Here is an 18,107-nt window from a genome sequence, read left to right as displayed (position 1 = left end):
GAAACATGTTTTACAAACCTGAATATGATTTATGCATGTGACAATGGTTAGGCCTATCTAGCTGAGGTACAGTACCAGACCTGTCTGTGAAAAGGCCAGTGAGGATGGATGATATTCACACAGGCATGAGGAGAAGGCACTGGGCCCTAGCAACATCATATGACGGGCCACACAAACACACACGCACACAAATACACAGTGCACACAGTGTGCTTAATCAGATAAGGCTGTAAGGACCTGCAGGCTTTCTCTAATTACAGTTCAATATAAAAAAGGTAGCAGTGGGAACTTTTCTAAGGAGACAACCACCTTCTATCGATCAGCAGACTGTTCCCGGCGCAATGGAACTAAGGGAAAAGTCCCAAAAGTGCAAACCCCTGCCCAACTGGAACTCCAGACCAGCTCAAACTATTTGAAATATTTCAAATACCATTTGAACTCAGATCTGGGTAGATGGTTTTGCTGTGAAGCCAGCTTGTTTAATGCATGCTCAGGCTGCCTGTCATTATACACCCCAGGAGGTTGTGGGAAAGACTGGGCTAAAATATGAGGCGGGCTGCTTGTACCATGTCACGTTAAATGTACTAAATGCCTTATTATTATGCAGAAGTGCTCTTTGCTATTTAGTTCATTGTAGAGTTTAAGTACCTCGGAGAACCACTCAATTTGATTCTAAATGGGCCTAGTGCAATGTAAATGTTAACTTTAGGTCTATACTGTGTGCTGCAGTAAGTGTAGGGTAAACGCTGAGGGAAAAGCTGCAAGAATTATAATCATTTTGATCACTGCAACAGTGAGGAGAGAGATACAGACAGAATGGGAGTAAGAGAGTAGGGGGACATAGAGAGAGCGAGAGAGAGAGGAGCGAGAGAGAGGGAGAGAGAGAGCAAGAGAGTGGGAGTAAGATAGAGGGAGAGAGAGAGAGAGATATGTCTGCAATCAGCTGACCCCTTTTATTGATGGAGGACACCAAAGTGTAGGGTATCTCCGTTCACAGGCACTCTCACTCTAACATTGTGTGTGTATGTGTGTGTGTGAGTGTGAGAGAGAGTGTGTGTGAGAGAGAGTGTGTGTTTTATGCGTGTGCGTGTCAGTCAGTAATGATTGGGATACCCTTCCCTGAGACCTCACCTCCCCAGTCCCCACCTTGATTCAAATCAATGAGTCAGTTCCACAGGGAGCAGTGGTACAGGTCATTACAGTAAACAGTGGGGAAGTGCAGTCAGTGGCTTTCCAAGCTAAGAGCACGTACTTTTCCTTCAGTCAGTGACCACCTGCCTTCTCCGCACCCACTTGCCTACATCCTCTTTCATTATTCAGAAATGTTTTCACAATGTCTGTAATTTGTCACTAATAGACTCTGATCCCTGTGCTTTTTCAATCGATCTCACAAACATTTTAATTGTATATTGATGCCAAGCCACTCCTGTCTTTTTTTTCAGTATAATAGCCTAGTTTGAATCCCAACTGCAGTAAGGGATGGTATTGTATTGTTTACTTTTTTGTGCTTCAAAATGAAATGTTATATGATTGAATTCCAGTCTGCGTATTCCCCTAGTTAAGTGAATCCAAACCACCTACCACCAACTACAGCGCTGTGGTCTGGGTGTGTTGTGTTACATTTGATTTCCCAGTCCCAGTGGTGTGGAGGAAATCTGATTGGACAGGAGGCTGTGTTTTCTCAGTTCTGTAACAGGAAGTGTCCTGACCAGCGGGGGGCTGAAAGTCTCACTTCCTCAGCTGCCCTCTCACTCTGCTCAGACTACCTACTGTTGACTTGTGTCTTGAATGTCATGGCACAGGCTGAAATGCCATCAGTGGCAGCACCATATCCTCTAACCACCCATTCACTCTGTATTCTCTCTTCTCTCAGACACATAGGCCTACTCTCCCTTTCGCTTTACAATTGTACCAAATGTACCCAAGGTCTACTTGATTAGATTTAGGACTCTTTTCCTGTACATTCTTTTGATGTGGATCTGGAATACTTTGTCTAATGCTGAAGGCCATGTTTAATTGTTTTTATTGAAATAGACTAAATACAGTAAACCCGTACTGAATATAATCGTCATTTAGTTCTTCTTCATAATTTATACCAGCAGATGTCATAATGACTGAAGCATTTTTGTCATACCCATGTATCCATAATACTATTTATACCCTGTTCTCTCTCTCTCTCTCTCTCTCTCTCTCTCTCTCTCTCTCTCTCTCTCTCTCTCTCTCTCTCTCTCTCTCTCTCTCTCTCTCTCTCTCTCTCTCTCTCTCTCTCTCTCTCTCTCTCTCTCTCTCTCTCTCTCTCTCTCTCCTGTCCATCATAGGCTACAGGTATAGCAGAGAGCCATGCTGAAAGGGGGCTCTCCAAAGGTGGGGCTGCCTAAGCCAGGGCTTCAGGAGAGGGCCAAGCAAGTCTCCCTCGCCCTCTCTACCACCACCTCCACCACAGCTACAGGCATCAAGACATCCAGGTCCTCCAACACCCTGGCCACAGACCTTCGCCTCAGCAGAGTGAGTTATACCAGACAGGATAGGAGAGTAACTTCACACCACTGAACACACCCTACATCTCCTTAATGAATTGTGGGAGGTTGGAACTGGGGCAGGTGGGAGGGAAATGGGGGAATATACCACCCCTTTACTTTGTCTAAGAGCATCTCTGTCCATTTGGATAATTGATCATGTTAAATTCAATTAGTCTACCTCTGCATCTCCTGCAGACACTCTGACCTCGGTGGGGTGTCACAAAGGATAGACTGACAACATATCTCATTATAGTACAGTATGAGTGCTATTACAATTTCATACTAGTAGATTGTGTAGTTTACTAGTAGTTTTCCAATTGGTAAGGTAATCTGTGGTTTCCTAATCCCTGACTGTATGTATATTGAATGTGTATTTTATAGCTGAAGAGAGCCAGTAGTGATGACACCCTGGCCAAGCCTGCCCTGGGGGCAGCAGCCACAGGCTCCCGCATGAAGAAGACTGTCACTACAGGGGCCATCTCTGACCTGGCTGATGCAAGACCTCGCAGCCTCTCAGGTAGGGGGCCAAAGATCAGTACATAGACCACACACACAAGACACACCACAATTGTTTATGGTTAAATTCTAATGTATTATTTATGCAATGTATTCATAGTAAAATAATAACTTATCGTATCGCATTTTATCTAATCTTATATACTACTACTACTACAATGTAATTCAACATGGGTACAGTGCATTCACAGAATGGCTTCCAGTTTCTCCATTACCTCATCAGAAAAGAGCCACTGGTTTTAGAGCTCACACTCCCAAGCCTTTCTCCTCTCTTCTTGTATGAGTCTATCCAGGGTCTCTTTCACTGTCACTCTGTAAAAGAGAAACCTGTGCCTCACCTCCTTGTACAAGTCGACCAGGTGGCTCTGCTTCTGCTCAGGCAGGTGCTGGCTGTGCTCAAGGATGATACGTCCAGTACTGCTCACACTCCCAGAGACCCGGCCATTCGCCTCCACCTGTGCTATGCATGCCATTCATGGCACAGCCTGGACAAGTCACTGGATATACAGCTGTAGGATCTTAATTTGATCCCACTTTTGTTGCTGAGAATTTGGAAATGCAAACTTGTAGTGTATTCGAGGTTTAAAAAGGCTCCTAAAGTTTGTAATTTCCACTTTAAAATGTCACTTGATTTACCCTAATGAAAAATTTATCAACCACTACAATTTTTTTTCAATTAATTATAATTATAGTTCACATTTTCTGTTGCTGCAGGATTATTTTCCTGCTGTAGCAAACTGGCTCAAATTAAGATCTCTAGTCACTAATTTTTTAGAACTGGATCGATCTTAGTTAGCAAAAGCAAATCAGACTTGTAGTCTTGGGGTTGTTGCCACCAAAACTGAGTTCTAGTCAACATTTACGGCTAACTACCAAACATTCTAAACTCAAAACATTCCACTGAAGTTGTTCTATTCAATTGTGATATAATCTTATTCAAATTTCAGTGTATTCATATGATTTAGAATCACCATGGAAATGAAATAGAATGGTTTCAAATCAACACTGACTGAGCAACAAACATACAAAATTCAAACGTTCTATCATGCTTGGTTTGATAGATGAGGTAAAGGAGCCAATGGAATCCTGACCGTTCCATTGACCAGATTGGCGCGCATTCAACAAATCTGATCTAACAAAGTGGATATTTGTCAAATCCGTCATTACTTACAGTGAGGGAAAAAAGTATTTGATCCCCTGCTGATTTTGTACGTTTGCCCACTGACAAAGAAATGATCAGTCTATAATTTTAATGGTAGGTTTATTTGAACAGTGAGAGACAGAATAACAACAAAAAAATCCAGAAAAACGCATGTCAAAAATGTTATAAATTGATTTGCGTTTTAATGAGGGAAATAAGTATTTAACCCCCTCTCAATCAGAAAGATGTATGGCTCCCAGGTGTCTTTTATACAGGTAACGAGCTGAGATTAGGAGCACACTCTTAAAGGGAGTGCTCCTAATCTCAGTTTGTTACCTGTATAAAAGACACCTGTCCACAGAAGCAATCAATCAATCAGAGTCCAAACTCTCCACCATGGCCAAGACCCAAGAGCTCTCCAAGGATGTCAGGGACAAGATTGTAGACCTACACAAGGCTGGAATGGGCTACAAGACCATCGCCAAGCAGCTTGGTGAGAAGGTGACAACAGTTGGTGCGATTATTTGCAAATGGAAGAAACACAAAAGAACTGTCAATCTCCCTCGGCCTGGGGCTCCTTGCAAGATCTCACCTCGTGGAGTTGCAATGATCATGAGAACGGTGAGGAATCAGCCCAAAACTACACGGGAGGATCTTGTCAATGATCTCAAGGCAGCTGGGACCATAATCACCAAGAAAACAATTGGTAACACACTACGCCGTGAAGGACTGAAATCCTGCAGCGCCCGCAAGGTCCCCCTGCTCAAGAAAGCACATATACATGCCCGTCTGAAGTTTGCCAATAAACATCTGAATGATTCAGAGGAGAACTGGGTGAAAGTGTTGTGGTCAGATGAGACCAAAATGGAGCTCTTTGGCATCAACTCAACTCGCCGTGTTTGAAGGAGGAGGAATGCTGCCTATGACCCCAAGAACACCATCCCCACCGTCAAACATGGAGGTGGAAACATTATGCTTTGGGGGTGTTTTTCTGCTAAGGGTACAGGAAAACTTCACCGCATCAAAGGGACGATGGACGGGGCCATGTACCGTCAAATCTTGGGTGAGAACCATTGAAAATGGGTTGTGGATGGGTATTCCAGCATGACAATGACACAAAACATACGGCCAAGGCAACAAAGGAGTGGCTCAAGAAGAAGCATATTAAGGTCCTGGAGTGGCCTAGCCAGTCTCCAGGCCTTAATCCCATAGAAAATATGTGGAGGGAGCTGAAGGTTCGAGTTGCCAAACGTCAGCCTCGAAACCTTAATGACTTGGAGAAGATCTGCAAAGAGGAGTGGGACAAAATCAATTTATAACATTTTTGGCATGCGTTTTTCTGGATTCTTTTGTTGTTATTCTGTCTCTCACTGTTCAAATAAACCTACCATTAAAATTATAGACTGATCATTTCTTTGTCAGTGGGCAAACATACAAAATCAGCAGGGGATCAAATACTTTTTTCGTCCGTTTTGGATATATTTGGCTGTTTTCGCTGCATAAAATATTGAAGTTTTCCTGTTTAACCTCTACGGGATCGGTGTCCCGTATACGGGACAGTTGAGCTAACGTGCACTAATGTGATTAGCATGACTGTTGTAAGTAACAGCAAACTTTCCAGGACATAGATATGTCTTATATGGGCAGAAAGCTTAAATTATTGTTAATCTAACTGCACTGTCCAATTTACAGTAGCTACAGTGATATAATACCATGCTATTGTTTGAGGAGAGTGCACAACAACAAAAAACATATCACGGCAACTGGTTTGATACATTCACCTCTGAAGGTAAATAATGTACTTACATTCAGTAATCTTGCTCTGATTTGTCATCCTGAGGGTCCCAGAGATAAAATGTAGCATAGTTTTGTTTGATAAAATCAATTTTTATATTCAAATGTAGGAACTGGGTTCTACAGTTTGAACCCTTGCTGTCTCTGGCTCCACACCCGGCCATCTAGATGTGAAAGTTAGTGTATAAGCTAATGATCCATTTTGTATGACATTCCTGGGAGTGTGTAAACCTACATTTTGTATTACCATATCATTTTTGTATATTCTCTATAGTTATGTACTTGAAAATGTATCAATTGACCAATTCGGCACATTTGGGCAAACTTGATACAAAATAGTCCAGTATTGCAATGCTTCACTGGATCAATTTGAAACTTTGCACACACACTGCTGCCATCTAGGGGGCAAAATCTAAATTGCGGCTAAACTGCAATTTTACATTGTGGCCTTTCTCTTGCATTTCAAAGATGATGGAACAAAAATGTTTTTAGAAAACGCATGTTTTTTGGTTTGTATTATCTTTTACCAGATCTAATGTGTTATATTATCCTACATTCACATTTCCACAAACTTCAAAGTGTTTCCTTTCAAATGGTATCAAGAATATGAATATCCTTGCTTCAGGTCCTGAGCTACAAGCAGTTAGATTTGGGTATGTCATTTTAGGCGAAATTTGAAAAAAAGGGTCAGATCCTTCAAGAGATTTTAAAAAGAAGTGGTTGCTAAATGCCAACTCCCGTTCGTATAAGCAGGTTAACATAGCTAGTATACAGAAATCGGTGATGTTGGTAAAATCGTTTTTAACTGTAATGCAGTTGACTGGTGATGATGACATGAACATGTATTGGAGTTGACATCCAAACAAGCATTATACTCCGATTTCTACCTCAACAGTGTGAAATACACAAATACAGTGCATTCGGAAAGTATTCAGACGCCTTGACTTTTTCCACATTTTGTTACGTTACAGCCTTTTTCTAAAATGGATTAAATAGTTATTTTCCCTCGTCAATCTACACACAATACCCCATAATGGTAAAGCAAAAACAGGTTTTTAAATGAAATATTACATTTACATAAGTATTCAGACCCTTTACTCAGTACTTTCTTGTGGGCACCTTTGGCAGCGATCACAGCCTCAAGTCTTCTTGGGTATGACGCTACAAGCTTGGCACACCTTTATTTGGGGAGTTTCTCCCATTCTTCTCGGCAAATCCTCTCAAGCTCTGTCAGGTTGGATGGGGAGCGTCGCTGCACAGCTATTTTCAGCTCTCTCCAGAGATGTTCAATCGGGTTCAAGTCCGGGCTCTGGCTGGGCCATTCAAGGACATTCAGAGACTTGTCCCGAAGCCACTCCTGCATTGTCTTGGCTGTGTGCTTAGGGTCGTTGTCCTGTTGGATGGTGAACCTTCGCCCCAGTCTGAGGTCCTGAGCGCTCTGGAGCAGGTTTTCATCAAGGATCTCTCTGTACTTTGCTCCGTTCATCTTTCCCTTGATCCTGACTAGTCTCCCAGTTCCTGCCGCTGAAAAACATTCCCACAGCATGATGCTGCCACCACCATGCTTCACCGTAGGGATGGTGCCAGGTTTCCTCCAGATGTGACGCTTGGCATTCAGACCAAAGAGTTCAATCTTGGTTTCATCACAACAGAGAATCTTGTTTCTCATGGTCTGAGAGTCCTTTAGGTACCTTTTGGCAAACTCCAAGCGGGCGTAATGTGTCTTTTACTGAGGAGTGACTTCCGTGTGGCCACTCTACCATAAAGGCCTGATTGGTGGAGGGCTGCAGAGATGGTTGTCCTTCTGGAAAGTTCTCCCATCTCCACAGAGGAACTCTGGAGCTCTTTCAGAGTGACCATCGGGTTCTTGGTCACCTCCCTGACCAAGGCCCTTCTCCCCCGATTGCTCAGTTTGGCCAGGCGGCCAGCTGTAGGAAGAGTCTTGGTGGTTCCAAACTTCTTCCATTTAAGAATGATTGAGGCCACTGGGTTCTTGGGGACCTTCAATGCTGAAGACATTTTTTGGTACCCTTCCCTAGATCTGTGCCTCGACACAATCCTGTCTTGTAGCTCTACGGACAATTCCTTTGACCTCATGGCTTGGTTTTTGCTCTGACATGCGCTGTCAAATGTGGGACCTTATATAGACAGGTGTCTATTGGACTCCAATCAAGTTGTAGAAACATCTCAAGGATGATCAATGGAAACAGGATGCACCTGAGCTCAATTTCGAGTCTCATAGCAAAGGGTCTGAATACTTATGTAAATAAGGTATTTCTGTTTTTTATTTGTAAAAAATTAGCAACATGTCTAAAAACCTGTTTCGCTTTGTCATTATGGGGTATTGTGTGTAGATTTATGAAAAAAAATACATATTTAATCAATTTTTGAATAAGGCTGTAACGTAACAAAATGTGGAAAAAATGAAGGGGTCTGAATACGTTCCGAATGCACTGTAAACAATAGACTAAATGTAGGCTACTTTTGCAGGGGAGCAATGAGGAGATTTGGAATCTTTCCATTACGGCCCTTTTCCTCACGAGTTTCCATGGTAATTCCTTTGTTTTGGTCGAGTTCGATTGACCTCTTTATCACATCTATTGTTGATATTGCGCCAGACTCACACACACATACATTCACAATCACACGTCCCTTTTACTTGCTCTTTTTTTTGTTAACCGTATAAAACAATATTCCACCTGAAGAATAACATTTCAGCTCTGGGTTCTTCCTACATAGAGTAACTGAATGGCCAAGTATCAATATTATTCTGATATTTCACTGCTTCCTATCAAATATTGTAGTTGGCTTCTTATATGCTGAGTCGTCTGTCTGTGTGAAATAATCACACACAGTGCGGTGATGTATCTGAAATGGTAATAGGGTTTTTCCAGTAATCAGTTCAGAATCACACTTCACTCCTTGTGATCCCTGTTACTGCAGATCTCATTTGGCAGAAAGTGTTAATACTCCTTGACTTATTCCACATTTTGTTGTGTTACAGCCTGAATTGAAAATTGATTAAATATATGTTTTTTGTCACCCATCTACACACAATACCCCATAATGACATTAGAAATGTTAGCAAATGTATTGAAAATGAAATACCGAAATGTCTAATTTACTTTGTAGAAGCACCTTTGGCAGTGATTACAGCTGTGAATCTTTCTGGACAAGTCTCTAAGAGCTTTCCACACCTGGATTGTGCAATATTTGCCCATTATTCTTTTCAAAATTCTTCAAGCTCTGTCAAATTGGTTGTTGATCATTGCTAGACAACCATTTTCAGGTATTTCCATAGATTTTCAAGTAGATTAGGGTCAAAACTGTAACTCGGCCACCCAGGAACATTCACTGTCTTCTTGGTAAGCAACTCCAATGTAGATTTGGCTTGGTGTTTTAGGTTATTTACCTACTAAAAGGTGAGTTAATCTCCCAGTGTCTGGTGGAAAGCAGACTGAACCAGGTTTTCCTCTAGGATTTTGCCTGTGCTTAGCTCCATTCCGTTTATTTTTTATCCTGAAAAACTCCCTAGTCCTTAACGATTACAAGCATACCCATAACATGATGCAGCCACCACTATGCTTGAAAATATGGAGAGTGGTACTCAGTAATGTGTTTTATTTGCCCCAAACATAACACTTTGTATTCAGGACAAAAGGTTAATTGCTTTGACACATTTTTTGCAGTATTACTTTACTGCCTTGTAAATTACACAACCATCCAAAGTGTAATTAATAACTTCACCATGCTCAAAGGTAATGTTAAATTTCAGCTTTTTTTGTTTTTACAATCTACCAATAGGTGCCCTTCTTTGCAAGGCATTGGAAAACCTCCCTGGTCTTTGTGGTTGAATCTGTGTTTGAAATTCACTACTCGACTGAGGGACCTTACAGATAATTGTATGTGTGGGGTACAGAGATGAGGTAGTCATTCAAAAATCATGTTAAACACTATTATTGCACACAGAGTGAGTCCATGCAACTTATTACGTGACTTCTTAAGCAAATTTGTACTCCTGAACTTATTTAGGCTTGCCATAACAAAGGGGTTGAATACTTATTGACTCAAAACTTTTCAGCTTTTCATTTTTAAGTAATTTGTAAAATTCAGGCTGTAACACAACAAAATGGGGGAAAAGGTCAAGGGGTGTGAATACTTTCTGAAGGCGCTGTATGGAGTTATAGGGTACAACCTCCCCTGATGGCCACTAGAGGGCCATAGATCATCACTCTGATTTGCCTAACGGCTCAAGGTCCAGAACACAAGCCGTCACTTTCCCTGAAATCACCTCTTTATTTTCCATAACTGTTCTGTGTCTCGCTGGTCTGTTGGGATGCAGGTAGTTGTCTGAGTAGTCTTATGGCTCCTAATGTTTCTGGGTCCAAACCTGACAAAGTGAGTGGAGTGGACGTTCTCGTCGTCTGCCCCTCTAACAACCCCTGATTAGCTCTCTGAACTGTGACCATTTGTTCTGACATGATACAGAAATGAGGACTTATTTTCCAATAGTAGCTATAATGGAAAGGGAAAGAATGCTCATCATTGTTTTCTTTTGAGAGATTTTTAATATGTTTATGTTTTACTGTTCAAGTGCTGTGTGTGTGTTGGGTTGTTGTTAGTGAGTTACACAATCAGGTGTTTAGTGTTAGGGACCGTCAGTCAGGGTGTTCAAACATGGGTGAACATGAGGCCATGGAACAAAAGAACACCCAGTGCTCAGTGTGTTTGACTGAGTTGACGGTGTTTGAACCTCAACAACAACTTCAACAAATTTACCCGGTGCTCTGTCATTGTGACAGTATAATACTGTAACTGTATCACACTTTCACCCACAGGACACCTACTGTACACCTCAATCAGAAAGATAGATCTCTCAATTACAGCAGTCATCCATTATAGGCTGCATTTTCTAAACATTTTGGCTATTTTACTTTGCTCAGACTTTTGTTCATCACACAGTTAAACCAGGCTCCGCTCCTGGAATAAATGTATGTGAATAACAAACTAAACACTTAGGCCTAACTGTTATATAAACCCTGTCTGTCTCTGTTTTGACTGAACTAAGCATAAGGTATTTGAAAGTAGAATTAAAAAGTGGAGTGTTTGATTGTTTAAAGTGCCCCAGTCTGAAGTATGTTGTTGCTGCTGCTGCTGCGTCAGAGGAGGTTCCTTCTTCATACAGTCTGATGTTGTTTAGTCTGCTGCCTGTTTGCTGTTTTTGCTTGGCTGGCTGCTCACTTCAACAGAAAACGTGTAGGTGTGTGCGTGCGTGTGCTGTGCCTAACCTCTACGTGTGGGTGTGGCAGGCCAGGCAGGGCATAACTGAATTATGGGAGCAATATTTAGTCTCACAATGTGGAGGAATGCTGTGCTATTTCATGGGTTTGGCAGCATTGTGTGTGAATACCACTGAATAGGGTGGAGCAGCCAGGAGCTGATCACACTAGGCCTACTTTCAGAGTCTTTGACTGACTGGCTGACTGCAGCTTGTGTTTTTCCCTCAGGTAAAGTTTGGTAGAACTTGTTTTTCTGCCTCGGCTCTAGCTGTTTCTACTTTACTGTATACGACAGGAAGTGTTCTGAATTCCATACATACAGGTTTGAGGCATATTTAATGATGAATTCCATAGGTCACACTTGCCTCTTTGCCTTTGATAAATTACATGTGTTAAAGTATATTAATGGCTTTCCAAATACCTGGACATCAGTGGCGGTCAGTGCCGTTTAAGATGAGGGAGGACAATTTTCTTTTCATGAGCATGACCTTATTTCTATTACAGCATATTGGATGACTCTCATTCATATTCCATTCACTCAGTTCAATGTAACAGCGATAGGTTTAGGCTACTACATGATACTAACATTTTCCCTATACCCATCATGAGGTTGCTACGACCTAGCCTATGAATGAAAGTTTACAACGTAGGTACACACAGGTCGAGAGACAAATTTGAGGTGACAGACAGTGACACATTCAATACCGCCTTACACACTCTTGCCTGCATCTAGCTGATATAGGGTGTAATCATTAGTCCAAAAGTTGCAAACAAGAGTTTCTATTGGACAAATTCAGGTATGTTTATCCCCATTTTCTTCCATTTGCTTCCATTTAAGAAGTGTTTTTCAATAGAATCGGCGGAATGCATACACCCCTGATCACGTGTAAACAGAGTTCACTCTCATAACAGCCACATTGTATTCCTTCTCTTCCCTTCGTTTGTGGACTTCAATGCACAACACATCAGCTGTATGTGACCAGGCGAAAAACCTTTCCAAGCCAAACCGCTACACACAGCCTACATCGTTGTCACCATATTAGCTAAAGTAACGTCATAGTTAGCATAGCTAATAGAACTAACGTGTTAGTAAACCCGCTACAATCATGCAGTAACGTTAGTGTACAGTCAGTAAGCAGTTACACCGGCGGGCCCCGGTGGCAATAAATTAGTAATACCAAAAGCTTACCTTGACTTGGAAGAGTTCCAGTGTTGTGTTGAAAAGTTATAGCCAGCTAGCTAACATAGCATCCGTCTGTTTGAGCAGGGTGTTTCAGTAGGCTAAACTAGATAGCTGCATTTGCTAGCTAAGTAAGTGAAACTGAAAGTGAAAAAAAATGACAATTTCTCTCTCTTTATTTCTCTCTTGCTTCTCATTCATTTTGGAATAAATTAATTTGTTCAAAACTGTTCAACTATTGTCTTTCTCTCTCTTTGAGTCAACTACTCACCACATTTTATACACTGCAGTGCTAGCTAGCTGTAGTTTATGCTTTCAGTACTAGTTAATTATCTGATCCTTTGATTGGGTGTAGAACATGTCAGTTTATGCTGCAAGAGCTCTGATAGGCTGGAGGACGTCCTCCGGAAGTTGTCATAATTACTGTGTAAGTCTATGGAAGGGGGTGAGAACCATGAGCCTCCTAGGTTTTGTATTGAAGTCAATGTACCCAGAGGAGGACAGAAGCTAGCTGTCCTCCGGCTACACCATGGTGATACCCTACACAGTGCTGTTGAGGCGACTGTTGACCTTCTTTGCAAATTAGTGTGTTTTAATCAGTTATTTGGTGACGTGATTATATTTAGTATAGTTTTATCTAGAAAGTATAACTTTTTTAATGTTTTACAATTTTAATTGTTATGAAATTCACTGAGGAGGATGGTCCTCCCCTTCCTCCTCTGAGGAGCCTCCACTGCTGGACATACTGTATATGACCACGGACAGTCCAGATTTCTGCTAGTGATGTATTGTAGGTAGGCCTAACCATCAGTTTGGCTCTGTTTTAAATCAGCTGTGTCAGTAGAATAGGATGTATTTGTGAAAAATAGCTTCATCCAACAAACCTCAACAAATAGTAGGCCTACAGTTAGTATTGGACGGACATAGATTTGTGTACAGTAACCATATTGTTCATAGCATATCCCTTGTAAAATCCCTCTGTGGTAGCAGACTAGCAGTGTTTGTTTATCAAGCCCCATCCACACAGTGTTTGGGGGTTGTGTTTTGGGTAGATTGCTAATTCACATCTCTCTTTGGGGTTGTTGTATAGAGTCAAAACATTTTATTTATTTTATTGAACAAAGGGCTTTTGGGAGCTGATTGAAAGTGTGAAACCAAGTGTTGCGCAGAATAACATTCTCAAGTTCTCACACAATGAAGCCCTAATTGGATTTGAAATGTATCAAGGGGCTTTAATGAAAGAAGTTTGTTTTCGAGGTTTCACACAACAGATACAAATTAGATTCGTATACTTTGTGTCCTGCCCGCATAATGATGTAATTAGGCAACTTCCTAAATAATTCCTTATTATTCAGCTACCAGCCCAATATTATAGTGCCAGATTTTGTTTAGATAAACACTTGATTGTAAAGCGCTCTGCATCTTAAGGAGGAGGGCACAGAGTCCGCTTTGCCTTGTTATGTGATCGCAAGCTGCTCCAATCTATTCCCTCAGGCAAAGATGTTGTAGTCCAAATAAGCTAAGCTGGCCTTTATATAAAGGTTGTTTTGCACCCTCATCTCTTTTAGATAAAAAGCAGCAGTGTGAGAGATGTTGATGTGATCTCCAGCAGGAGCCTACTGTCAAAATCATTAGGCAGAGACAGATGGGGTATTTGTTTTTACCCACAGGGATTTCATGTTTGACTTTGTACTTGCATCAACCAAACTGAATCGTTTATGTGTCCGACAGGGAAAAGACAGAGGATTTCATCTGACTAGTGCCCTAACTTCCTTAATTAGTGGGTAGAAGACGTTCACTGCACTTAGCTAGCTAAGAGATAGACTAACATGGATGGATAGAGATAGAGAAAGAGATGGTCTTATGTTATTGTTACAGGCTTTGACTAGACTAAATTATGCAGAGATTGACTAGCACTGTAGTAATTGCAACAGCCTGTCTACATTGGCTACATTGTAGAGCTGGGACGATAAACTGAAAATTATAGACACCGACCATACTGATGACTTATCGCAGGCAGAGACGTGGTAGAGAAATGTGAAGTTTGAAATAAAATAAGTTTGCTAATATGGGTGATTGTTAATGGGACAATTGATGTCTACAACCATCAAAGTAGTAGTAGTAGTAGTAGTAGTAGTAGTAGTTTAAAGGATAATAAAAAATACTGTGGTGCACATTAATGTTATAAACTTATCGCTCTATTTATTGTTATCGCATCAATTCAGGCAATGTATCACAATATGTTTTTTTGTCCATATCCCCTAGCTTTACTACATTGGCTGCAACATGAGCTATAGCATGTCTATTATCCAGTCTAACAATCACTCAAGTGAACAACTAGAATGGACCTACCATGAGCACATGCTTAGCGTACTGCACCCAGCAGGCTGTATTGTGTTGTGTTCTATGTGTCTATGTCTTTCTGCCTCCTCCACACCAGTGAGTACCTGTTGAGACAGATTAACCTGACAGTCAGTGGACAGGTCAGACAGGTCTGCAGAAAAAATATAATTAGGCATGATCATGTGATGGAGTGTTAGCCTAGTCAACCATGCATACATACTGGGTTGACAGTTGAGACGTACATAATGGTTAAGACATAACGATGGTGGTTGAAGGAACCCAAGCAGAAGGATGGTGATGGACACACCTTGGCTGTTTCTCAATATGCATACTACCGTGCTCCACACTCTCATGCTGTCATGATTTAACTGGATTTGAACCCAAATGCAGACAACTACACCAAGCCAGAGAAGGTTTAGCAGGTTTATTTACAATGTTCAATAGTCCAGGTTTCCAATAATAGGGGAAGAGCAAGTCCAGGTTACAGGGAGGGTAACAGATCCAGGTCAGGGCAGGTGTGGTACCGTAATGTCCTAGTGTCCGTGGTGAGTCCAAAAGGGAGGTCCGGTAGTGGAAAGCAGGATGGTGGTGGCAGGAGTGGAGCGGAGGCAGGAGTCAGGTTCCAATAATCTGTGGCACAGGAGAAAAGTAAATAGAACAGGCCAAAAACACAAAGAGCGAAAACAAACAGGTTGAGTCGGCAGCGAGACTAACATGGTCGTCTTGACTATGATCTGACGATGAGTGGTAAGTTTGACCGGGTCTTAAAGGCTGAGGTGATTATGGTGAATGAGCTGCAGCTGGAACCCTGACTCCCGCACACCAGACTTCACTCCTGCAATCAAGGACAGACAGAGGGGAGGGGGAGAGCAGAGAGAGAGCTACCTAGCAGCAGTAGGCCTAACAGTACCCCCCCCCTGACAGGGTTTATCGGGATGTAACCTATGAAACTCACGGACCAGAGCAGGATCCACAATGAAGCTCCTGGGCACCCAGGAACGTTCCTCAGGACCATAACCCTCCCAATCCACCAGGTACTGGAAACCACGACCCCGGCGGCGAACATCCAGAAGTCGCCGGACAGTGTAGACCGGACCCCCACCCACGATCCTGGGCGGAGGAGGGGGACGAGAGGGCGGGCACAGAGGGCTAACCGACACAGGCTTAATCTGGGAAACATGAAAGGTGGAATGAACCCGTAGGGAGGCAGGAAGCTGTAGCTTAACCGCGCAGGGGTTAACAATAGACAGTATCTTGAACGGTCCTATAAAACGAGGCGCCATCTTCTTAGACTCCACTTTCAATGGAAGGTCACGTGACTTAAGCCATACCTCTTGACCAGGAGAGTAACCGGGAGCCTGGGACCGGTGACGGTTGGCTTGCCTCTGCATGTACGCCTGAAGCTCGGGACAGAGCTACCCTGGCCTTCCTCCAGACCTTGAAGCAGCGGCGCATGTGGGACTGCACCGAGGGTACCGCCAGTTCCCTCTCTTGAGAAGGGAACAGGGGAGGTTGATAACCCAGAGCACACAGAAAGGGAGACAAACCAGAGGAAGCGTTAATCAAGGTGTTATGAGCATATTCCACCCAGGGGAGCATGGAGCTCCATGACCCAGGGTTAGACCCTGTGACACAGCGGAGAGCGGTCTCCATCTCCTGGTTCGCTCTCTCGGCTTGCCCGTTGGTCTGGGGGTGATATCCAGAGGACAGGCTGGATGTGATGCCCAAAGCTTTACAGAAAGCTTTCCACACCTGGGAGACAAACTGGGGACCCCTGTCAGAGACAATATCCGTGGGTAGACCATGAGAGCGGAACACATGTTCAACCAAAATATCAGCCGTCTCTCTGGCAGTGGGCAGTTTAGGTAGGGCCAAAAAATGAGCGAACTTAGAAAAACGATCAATCACAGTAAGAATGACAGTCTTTCCAGACGAGGGGGGAAGTCCAGTGACAAAATCCATAGCAATGTGCGACCAGGGCCGGCTGGGTATAGGTAGAGGTCGTAGATGACCAGCGCTGGCCTGGGTGGAGTTCTTACTTCGTGCACATACCGTACAAGCAGCAATGAAGGCTTGAGTGTCCGCCTCCATCCTGGGCCACCAGAACTTCCGTCGCAAAAAGTCAAGGGTCCGCGAAACTCCAGGGTGACAGGTAAGGGGAGACGAGTGAGCCCACTGAAGTACCTGGGAGCGAGCAGACTCAGGGACAAACAACCGGTTAGGAGGACCCCTCCCAGGGTCAGCTTGATGATGTTGAGCCTGTCTAACAATCCCTTCGATGTCACATGTGATGGCCGCAATACTGCAGGTAGGAGGCAAGATGGGTTCAGGGTTACTACCAGTATCAACAGCCGAATGAACACGAGACAGGGCGTCAGGCTTGACGTTGCGTGACCCAGGACGGTAAGACAGAGAAAAATTGAACCTCCCAAAAAATTGTGCCCACCTGGCTTGACGGGGGTTGAGCTGCTTCGCTGACTGGAGGTAAGCCAGATTCTTATGATCCGTCCAAACGATGAAGGGTTGTTCCCCCCTCCAACCAATGTCGCCACTCCTCGAGAGCCAGCTTAACGGCGAGCAGTTCACGATTGCCAACATCATAATTCCTCTCTGCCTGAGAAAGTTTCCTTGAGAGAAAAGCACAGGGATGCAGTTTGTTATCTTCAGGAGAACGTTGTGACAACACCGCACCTACCCCAGTGTCGGATGCATCCACCTCCACGACAAACTGGCGGTCGGGGTCCGGCTGCATCAGAATGGGAGCCGAGGCGAAGCGATGTTTCAGTTCTTCGAACGCTGATTCGGCCCCTTCATTCCAAGCGAACGGTCGTGAGATGGAGGTGAGAGCGGTGAGTGGCGCCACAATGCGGCTGTAGTCCTTGATGAACCTCCTATAGAAGTTCGCAAACCCCAGGAATCGTTGAAGTTGTTTGCGGGTGGAGGGGGCTGGCCAGTCCGTGACAGCAGAGATCTTAGCTGGGTCCATCCGCAACTCCCCCTGAGCTATGATGTAACCCAATAAAGAGGTCTCAGACACATGAAATTCACATTTCTCCATCTTCACAAACAGTTTGTTCTCCAACAACCTTTGCAACACCTGGCGCACATGCAGTTCATGTTCCTGGGAGGACTCTGAGAAAATCAAGATATCATCCAGATAGACAAAAACAAACCGATTCAACATGTCCCGAAGGACATCATTGACTAGTGCCTGAAAAACAGCAGGGGCATTGGACAACCCAAAAGGCATAACTAGATACTCAAAATGTCCCAAGGGGTGTGTTGAAGGCAGTCTTCCATTCATCACCTTTACGAATGCGCACCAGGTGATACGC

At 43.3% G+C, this 18,107-nt stretch overlaps 1 protein-coding gene across 2 annotated transcripts in view; it reads left to right on the top strand.

Annotated features, from left to right (window-relative positions):
- The window catches only part of LOC121579443 (cytospin-B), an 83,518-nt gene that overhangs the window by 7,842 nt on the left and 57,569 nt on the right, over positions 1 to 18,107 (top strand). For both annotated transcript variants that reach the window (XM_041894037.1, XM_041894038.2), the window contains exons 2-3: positions 2,319 to 2,505; positions 2,901 to 3,036. In XM_041894037.1, coding sequence (XP_041749971.1) covers positions 2,341 to 2,505; positions 2,901 to 3,036 — 301 coding nt within the window. In that variant the 5' untranslated portion in view covers positions 2,319 to 2,340. The remainder of the gene's footprint in view (positions 1 to 2,318; positions 2,506 to 2,900; positions 3,037 to 18,107) is intronic.

This window comes from Coregonus clupeaformis, chromosome 13 (assembly GCF_020615455.1).
Source record: "Coregonus clupeaformis isolate EN_2021a chromosome 13, ASM2061545v1, whole genome shotgun sequence".
Classification (NCBI taxonomy): domain Eukaryota; kingdom Metazoa; phylum Chordata; class Actinopteri; order Salmoniformes; family Salmonidae; genus Coregonus; species Coregonus clupeaformis.
This window is presented reverse-complemented; position numbering and strand designations above follow the sequence as displayed.